Here is an 8,826-nt window from a genome sequence, read left to right on the forward strand (position 1 = left end):
CTCTCCATCCTTCCCTCTCTCCTCCCCTCCCCCACCTTTCCTCGTTTTTTCCCTCCTCCTCTCTCTTCTCCCCCCCTCCCTTCTCTCCCTCTCCCTCTCTTCCAAACTCTTTCTCTCGCTCTCCTTTTTCTCTCCATCTCTTCTCCCTCTCTCCCTTCCTCCACCTTTGTCTTTCTCTCTCTCTCTCTCACCTCCGTCCTCTTCCTTTTTCCCACCTCTCCCCTCCAAGTGGGCGACCAAGCTTCCTCTCCCCTCCCCCCCCCACCTCCCCCACCTCCCCCACCTCCCCCATCTCCCCCATCCCTGCCGTCAGGTAGCCGGGCGAGGCCCAGGCGCGCGCAGCTGACAGCGGACGCATGCCTGCAGCCAATCAATGCCCGGATGCGCTGCTGCTTGAATAAATCATTAAGCCTGACACGCGCTCGGGCCCGCGCTCTGCGCTGCAACTTGCTTCCTGCCATTAACCTACACACCCTCTTTTGTAACAACCTAATCTTGCATACAAAGGAAGTAGGAATATAACTTCAACCTGCGCTGGAGCCCAGCCCTTGGCATTCGCAGTGGGAAAAAGAACGTTAGTGTCAGCGAATCCACTTCCCTCCTTACCTTTGAGTCCGGATAACCGGGAGTTTCTGAGGAAATCCGGAAACAAATCATTTCTTGGGCCAGGAGTGGAGAGACGGAGAAAAAAGTTCAGAGACTTCTCAACAATAGGAAAAGGGAAACAGCGTTGAGGGCATTTAGTACATCAGAGAAGCATCCACTGTGTTTAAAAAACAGGTTGCCGTAAAACAAGCTCGGAGAGCTCGCTCTAGACGATATAAAATAAGACAAGTCCTAGAAATGTTGACAAAACTTAATCGTGTGTCCCTCCCTTTTTAAATGAGTGCGTAAATGGATGAGTGAATGAATGGGTGAATGCAAGCATGAATGGCCGCCCCACAGCAGCATGGTCTTTAGCTTGGTGGAAAGTCCCCAGCACCACCTCTCTACCTGGTTCAGGAAGCTCGTGAGAAGAGGGTATCCCTCGTGCTGATATAGTCAGGGACAGCTCTAAAGCCCTTTCATTTTCTATTCATCTGGTGATCTATGCAAGGGAAGGCATTTTCCTCATTTTCCAGAAGAGAAAACTGAAACTGACTTCTTTTACAAACTTTCAAGTAAGTCATTCCCAGCTCCAAAACGTAAAGTGATCTTCCAGAGTTTGGTTTTGAATAGAAGTAGGTTCACCTCTGCCCTACGAAGTTTCTATGAGTCCCTGAAAATCGTACACAAAATGAGTATTTCCCTGAGGTCCTGCGGGAGAATAACCTGGGTATCAGCCAGGGTCAGCAGGAGCCGGTAGCACACTTGAAAGGGCAAATGAAAAGAGTTTAATGGAGAGACGGAGGTGGGTGGAGCTAAAGGAATCAAAAGGTTGCAGCACCCAGAGACTAGGAACGAGGGGGAGCCTTACCATCTCTGGCTTGCAGGGGACAGAAGAGGAAGCTATTACCACATCTCAGCAAGAGCTGTTGCTATGGGAGAGAAGCCTCCTGACAAGAGCTGTCCTGAGACCAAGAGCCACCGCCAAAGCAACTGAGGAGCTTTGCAGGGAGGAGCAGGGATAAAAGTGTCCTGACCTACCCCCACTCCTGCCTCACAAACTCCTAGTGGTGCCTCCTAGTGGCCAAACCCAGCAGGAAGCCAGAGGGCAAGAGAGACCTAGTGAAGAGGTCCACAAAATCAGCTTCCTGAGATGCAGAGCAGGGCAGGAGCTGGAGAGATTCCAGTGAACAAGACAAGTAAGGTCCCTGTCCTCATGAAGTGTACCTTCTACTAGGGGGCAATTGATAGCAATTGTATAAACAAACAGGTGTTTTTTTGTTTGTTTGTTGGGTTTTTTGTTTTGTTTTGTTTTGGTAGGACTAGATGCCAGGAAGGAGAAACAGCATAATGGATAAAGAGTGACTGTGGCCGGGGGAAAGCTGCTTTAGACAGGATGATCAAGGAGAGCTTCTCAGAAGAGGTGGTGTTTGAGGTAAGGTGACCTGGACTTCCCCGGGAAGCCTACCTTGACTCCACATCTACTCCCAGACTTCTTTTCATGTGCTTTGTGGGTAAGCCTCAAATCTAGGCTGATTTAGATACATCAACTAACCAGTCCCCATGAAAATGAGAGACTAGAATAACGCCACCAAGTGCTCATATTTACATACAGCTTGTAATCTCCCCTACAAGGCCCTGTGCTAAGTCCTTTACGTAGCCTCCTGTTGCTGCTGTGGGTACCCTCAACCCCATGTTATAAACAAGAATACTGAAGCTCAGAAGGAAGGGAGTGTCGATTCCCTGCTCTAACATCCCAAACCCTGCAAGAACAGCGAAGTGTAAATGCATACTCTACTCCCTCTTTCTTACTAGCCTCAGTCCTAGCCCTTTGACGCTCTAGGCAGAGGTTTGACTGGTGTCTTCCTTCTTCGGTGGGCCCGTCTGATATGAACTTGACATAGATATTTCTCCATGCACATCCCCCTACTCCCAGTTTAACAGTGTGAAAGGCAGAGTCAGGGAGGTGAGACGTGTGTCCCAGTAGCTCCAGCACAGCCTCTGATAATACTCGCATTCAACAGTTTTGCAGCCAGCGGCGGGTCTATTTTTTTCTTTCTCTCTCGCACTCCCCCGCTCCTCCTGGTCAATTTCAGGCGGCTCCAATCTGAATTCGGTGGTCTCCAGGCCATTTTTTTGAATAGGTAAAATTTCTCAGTCAATAAAGTCAAGGCAGTTTTCTTCCCCAGCACCCTCCTCCCCCCCAAAAAAGAAAGCGGGAGTTGGGGCTAAGACGAGGGAGAGGCCGCGACTGCTAGCCGCTGGGGTCTACGTTTTGTATTTCGCTGACAGCCCAGGGCCGCTCCAAAGCCCGCCGCGCAGCCAATGGGCAGCGGTGATTTATGGAGCTGACTAATGCTGGCTGAATGCGGCCTGTCAGAGCGCCCTGAATGGCTTCCCTTCGCCGCACAAGCCCCGGCTTTGTGTTGCTAAGCGATTAGAGCAGATGTAATGAGATTTTGCCCAATCCCCGCTTTGCCCTTTCCTAGCTTCGGCAAAATTGTGTGTGTGTTTGTGAATTTTTAGAGTTTGCCTCCGCATTGTGGCAAACAACGGCTAACTTTGCCCCGAGTTTAACGAGACTGGATATCTCCCATTCAGAAGTGAGTAAAAGAACACCTGTCTTCACAAGGAGAAGGGGGGAAACATCCCCTTTGTGGGGACTGAAACATTATCCTAATGTTATATTCATAGCCATAAATGACTTGCTACACTTTCTTTGCGTACCTTATCTGGAAACTTGCAAAGGAGCTAAATTAAAAGAATAAGAAATGCATGCCGGGGGGGAGGGGGGGACCCAGCTCTGGTCCTCCAAATGAGAAGATAAAAATAAAGCAGGCATCACAAAAGCATTACTTCCCTCAAGTAAGCTCTAAATTGGCCCACTGCTGGCAGAAAGTCCGATTATTTATGGCGATGAGGAATTTACTGATTTTTTTTTTCCGCCTTAATTACGCTCATCTCTTTGAAAGGGACTGAAGCCTCAATGTGCATTCTATAGAGGGTCATTTAGCAAAATGACATCAGACGCTGTGGCGTGCTCCGCGCATCGCGGCTTTAAAAAATGATTATTCTGTGCCACTAAATGGTATAGATGTACCAACACAGACTAGATTTTTAACTCTGGAAGACGTGCTGGCTCCCTGCTCTTTGTTGGGTTTTGTAAGATGCATTTTGCGCTCGGCTTTCCGCTTGGCTGGAGACACGCTAACTGAATCTGCAAGTAATGCAAGCGGCGAGCGAGGAGCCGGCAAGAGGCGGAGTAGGATTCTGATCACGTCCGTGCTAACTGACAAGAAGCAAGCCAGCCAAAAACCCACCAATTTCTTTTTGAATCTTGGTAATTGGGTACTTTTACACGCAGCTCACGCCATTCGGATAGAGTCACAAGCTTAGATAGGCCAGTGTCTCAAAGCGACCACACATTTCTAAGGCTTCCATTTAAATCTAACTCCTGTAAGAAATTTACATCCTACGTGCCCTTTACTTAAAACCAATATGGAAAGTGTGTGCTGTGGGGAAAAGGAGTAGAAAATGCATGCCTGGCAGTGAAGGAAGAACACACCTACCACTGAGAGTGTGGACAGGGCTACCTCCCCTAAGCCCAGCCTCAGGCACCGCATCCTTTCTCCCACCCCTAGCGTTCATTATCTCATCCAGCCCTTCCACAGTTTCACAATGAGAAACTCGGAATGGGGGTAAGGGTTAGAAACTGGGGTGAGGACCCTCTCTTTCCAGTTCACTTTTGGAGGAATTTTTTCAATGTAAAGTCATGTTATCAAAAGGTGATGTAGCCATTAATCACCACCTATTCTCTAGGTGTCTGTGTACATTTGCAACATGAACGTCGAGAAAAACCATATACGTGTGTGTGCATATATATATATATATATGTACATTCATCATAGAATCATCTTGGATAGGACTGGTCACAGCACTTATCTTTGTCATTTCTGCCACTTAGCATGTTTCTTACCACCTTCTTCTCCCCCGCTCTTTCCCTTTGACATTTTCATAATAACTTGGGCAGGGGCAGTAGCGTCAAAGAAGACTCGGAGGCAGCTGATTATTTTCATTTGTAAAAAAAGAAAAAGTTTTATTATGAAACTAGTTTGTATAAAACAGGGTTATACATGGGTTTTTTTTTTTTGTAAGTTTGTAATAAAACAGTAAGAAAAAAAAAAGGCAGTGATAGAAATTTCCCAAAAGGCAACCCATCAAAACCAACTGGCTGCCACTTTGCGTTTGGACAGTAGCTGCATAAACTTTGTTCTTCTTGAACAGTATTTAATAACATCATTAATACATTAACAAAGTTTCTATAAAGTAAGACACATTGGTGCTGAAGTACATCTGGTGGCCTTTTGATCTCACCTATGAGGGCAGTTCTTTACAAAACCACATAGGGAAAATGGCAGTTGTAAGGTGAACTACACATCTAAAATATGCAGAGGTAATAGCATTACATGTTAAAGTATCAAGATATACACATTTTAAACCATTTGTACAAAACTCTATAAATTTTTTCTCTCTCTCTTATGTACAAAAATATCTTAATATATCCCCAAACTGGTTAGGATAGATACAAATAGATTTTTCTTATAATAAAAAAAATTCACAAAAGATTGGAAGCATTCTATGATGAAAAAAGTAGAAAAGATGGTGTGAGGGAGTGGAGCTTGGGGAGGGAGCCCCCACCCCCCCCGCAGAGGATTGGGCTTTCAAAGAGGATACTTTCACTGCAGACAAATGTCCACGGCTTATCGGGATGGAGGATACAGAGACGAAAGACACCAACCCATTTCTAGAGCGCTAAGAACTGCACTTTCAGAGGGGGCGGGGAGGTCAGCTCTGCCTGTTAGTGGTGGGTGGGAGTTTCTACAGGGCGTGTGCTGCTCCCTTCCGCCAGGAGCCCGCTGTTTTTGCACACAAGCTGCATTTTGTGCATTGACTCGGGCCCTAGTCACTCTTTCTATCTCCGTGAATGATTGGAGTGCAAAGATACTGTTCTGAGCGCATTCCTGTTTTGCGAAAGCCTTGCTTCTCAGGCATGCGGCGCTTAGTTGGCGTAGGGGTTGGTTGCCTGGATTTGTTTGTTTTCTTCTTCTTTTCTTCTTCTTCTTTCTTCTTTTTTCTCCCTTTCAACATCGCTGACGAGAAAGCACTAAAGATGCAGGTTGCGCGGTGGCCCTGTAACATAAGAATGACGGGAGAGGTTAGTGTGCACTTGGAGGCCAGTAGTGGGAGGAAAAGGAGGTCTGGAGACAGATCTGTCAGGTAGAGCGCCTCTTTTGACAGGTCTTAGTACTCGGTTCCCCGCCTCAGCTCTACCCTCCAGTTTTGGAGACCTGGACAAAGCCACCACTCTCAGAAGCCAAGGCGGAAACTAACATACCAGGATTTGAAATCGACGGACTTTAACAAATCCTTTAAATCAACCCCCCTCCCTCATCTCCGTGGAGACTGTCCCCCTCCTACAGAAGAAAAAGGACGAAGGCAAGAAAATCCCCCCCGTTCCCTCCATAATGCAACCTACCTGCTTCCGAAGTCCATTCGCACCAGGGCCTGACCAGGCCGAGTCCCTCAGAACCAGTTGGTGAAGTCGAGCAGTTCTTGCTCCTCGGGGCTGAGAGGGTCGTAGGAGCCCTCGTCCGACGAGTAGGATGAGACCGGCGACCCGGCCATGGAGTTCATGTCGTTGGAGTAGTTGGGGGAGATGGTGGGCGACAGGACGCCCGCCTGGAAGGCGGCGCTCACCGCGTCGTGCTCGTCCAGCAGCTGCTGCAGCGCGCGGATGTACTCGACGGCGGAGCGCAGCGTCTCCACCTTGCTCATCTTCTTGTTGGCCGCGCCGTTGGGGACGTGCTCCCGAAGGGTGGCGAAGCCCAGGTTGACCAGCTTGACGCGGTTGCGCTCGCGCTCGTTGCGGCGCGCCACGGCGGCCGGCTGCTGCTGCGGCAGGCTGTAGCCGAAGCCGCTGAAGTTGAGCCGGCGTTTGCAGCGCATCAGTTCGGGCGAGGACGAGCGCTGTCGCTTGACTTGCTTGGGCGCTGACTTGTGACCGCCCCCTGAGGGCTGGCCGTCGGCCGCGGGGCTCAGCTGCGGCGCCTGCGGCTGCGGCGGCGGCGGCTGCTGCGCGCTCTGCGCCGCCGCGGCCGCCGCAGCCGCCGCCGCGGCCGTGGCAAAGAAGCAGGCTGCGGGCGGCAGGAAGGGCTGCGGGCCTGCGCCGCCGCTCTCCATCTTGGCAGAGCTCTCCATGCGCAGCGGCCGCCGAGGAGTCGCGGGATCGGAGCGGTCCGGGGACGCGAGGTGCGGGGCGCGCGCTGGGGGGACACAGACAGGACCGGGGTGGGGGGGTGGGACACGAACAGAGAGGGAGAGAAGGGGAGAGATGAAGAGGGAGCCCGGGGGGAAGTTACAAAAATACAAAATCCCCGGGAGACTTCTTCGGGTGGGGAGCAAGGAAGGTGCAACTGCTTCGCCTCCTCCCTCCACTCCTCCTCCCCCCTCCCCTCCTCCCTTCGCAGGTTGGCTTCGGGAGCCTCGCGTGGCGCTCGCGTGTGAGGCTGCCGCTAGCGCCTTCTTGTTTAAAAAAAAAAAAAAACAGCAGAAGAAGCAAAAGTCGGTGGTGAGCGCGCTCTGCTGAGTCTTCTGTTCTTCTCCCCTTAGGGCTGCGCTCTCTTGCGCCGGGTCTCGGTCTCTCCAGCCGCGGCTCGGGCTGTTTGTATTATTTTGTTAACCCCCTTTCTTTCTGATTTCCTTCTTTCACTCGCCCTCCTTGGCCGGCTCCCCGTCGCTGCGCCTTCCACGTTCCCTGGCCAGAAGTGAGAGAGTGCTGGGCGGCTGGAGTGCGGCCGCCTTTTCAATGGGACACCCAGCCCCACGCGCAGCCCTGGCCCCGCCTCGCCCCCCACTCCCCGCTGCTGCAGCGAGCGGCTGCAGCCCCCCCGCCCCCCTTCTCTTACCTCCTCCTCCCACCCCCTCCCTAAACTCCCCCTCCTCCCCTCCCCTCCCCCCCCCCCCCGCCCGTCCCCCGAGCCCGTTCCTTGCAAACTCTCCATTCAGCCGGGTTTGTTGTTGCAGTGCGTGCGCCTGGCGCGTGCCGGACTCCCGGCTGAATAAACAGGCGGCGCGCTCAGGGCGGGCGGCAGCCGGGGGTGGTTCTAGAAGGGGGGGGGGGGGAGGGGAGGGCAGCGTCGCCGACGGGCCAATAGCTCTGGAAATTGGGGGTGTATGGGTGGCAAGGTTTGGGGTGAAGCGTCCCGGGATTCTCCTGAGAACTTGGAGAAAATCACAGGGAAGGGTTTGGGCAGAAAATGTGACACGGGGCGGTGTGGAAGTTGGGGGCAGTGAGGCTCCGTTTTTTTCCTGTTTTCTTCTCCTACCCCACTGTCACTCTCTTGGGGGGTTTTCGATGCTCTTGGGAGCGGAAGGAAATTTGCTACTGAAGTTCAGAAAGATGGGGAGGACTTCGTGGGACTGTTAAAGTACTGTTAAGACTTAGGTTCTGGTCCCAATGCATCCTCTCACTAGCTCCGTGACCCTTAAGTAAGTGACATCCACTCTGAGCCTCAGTTTCCTCGTCTGTAACAACAGAAGGTTGGATTAGGTGGTCTCTAACGTCCCATCCAGTTGTGAAAGCTAGGATATGCCCCCTACAACTGAGCAAGTGTGGAGGAGGCCAAGAAGAAGGGAGGTGATCGCTTTGAGGGGTGGTGGTAACCAGAGCTGTAGGGAGACAGGTGTGTATGGCCGGGATACTCTTCCAGGATGACCTAGCTGCCTGTAGCATCGCCGCCGCGCCCCACCCCCCAAAAAAAGATTATTTCCGGACCGGCTAGGGGGATGCATAAAGAGGGGAGCGCTTTGGGGTATTCCCAGGGTGGATCTGAGAAAGGAGACGGGGGGAGGTGATGGAGCTTAGGGGTGGGGGCGGAGCAGCTTCGCTGGTTGTTCGGCGCCGCTGCAGGCATCTCGGCGGCCTTGGCTCAGCCTCCATCCCGCCCCAGGCGTGTGCCCGGCGGGCCGGTGGCAGGCGACTGGGAGCCGAGCCCGGCCGGGCCGCGTGCTGGCGCCGCGAGGGAGGAGGAGGCGCTTGCAGCCGTCGCTCGGCCGCTTGGACGGCGCCCACCCAGGCGCCCTTCCTGGGCCCTCGGCCCTGGCCCTGTCTGGCCAGAGCCTGGTCCAGCTTCGGGGCTCCTTGGGACGCGGCGCTGCGGAGAAAGCGGACGGAGCAAACGG

The 8,826-nt window shown here is 52.5% G+C and overlaps 1 protein-coding gene across 1 annotated transcript; it reads right to left on the reverse strand.

The window, feature by feature from the left end:
• Positions 1-398: 398 nt before the first annotated feature.
• On the reverse strand, positions 399-7,443 carry ASCL1 (achaete-scute family bHLH transcription factor 1). Its single transcript, XM_082419532.1, has 2 exons — positions 6,122-7,443; positions 399-5,775 (listed from the first exon to the last, which is right to left on the reverse strand). The coding sequence occupies exon 1, from the start codon at positions 6,841-6,843 to the stop codon at positions 6,169-6,171; it is 675 nt and encodes a 224-aa protein (XP_082275658.1). The 5' UTR covers positions 6,844-7,443; the 3' UTR covers positions 399-5,775; positions 6,122-6,168.
• Between the last annotated feature and the right edge of the window lie 1,383 nt (positions 7,444-8,826).

Source organism: Balaenoptera physalus, assembly GCF_965194825.1.
Source record: "Balaenoptera physalus genome assembly, chromosome: 13".
NCBI classification, from domain to species: Eukaryota; Metazoa; Chordata; class Mammalia; order Artiodactyla; family Balaenopteridae; genus Balaenoptera; species Balaenoptera physalus.

Bases quoted from the DNA above. Each gene is read 5' to 3' on its own strand.
- ASCL1 (XM_082419532.1), bottom strand. From the start codon at position 6,843: ATGGAGAGCTCTGCCAAGATGGAGAGCGGCGGCGCAGGCCCGCAGCCC.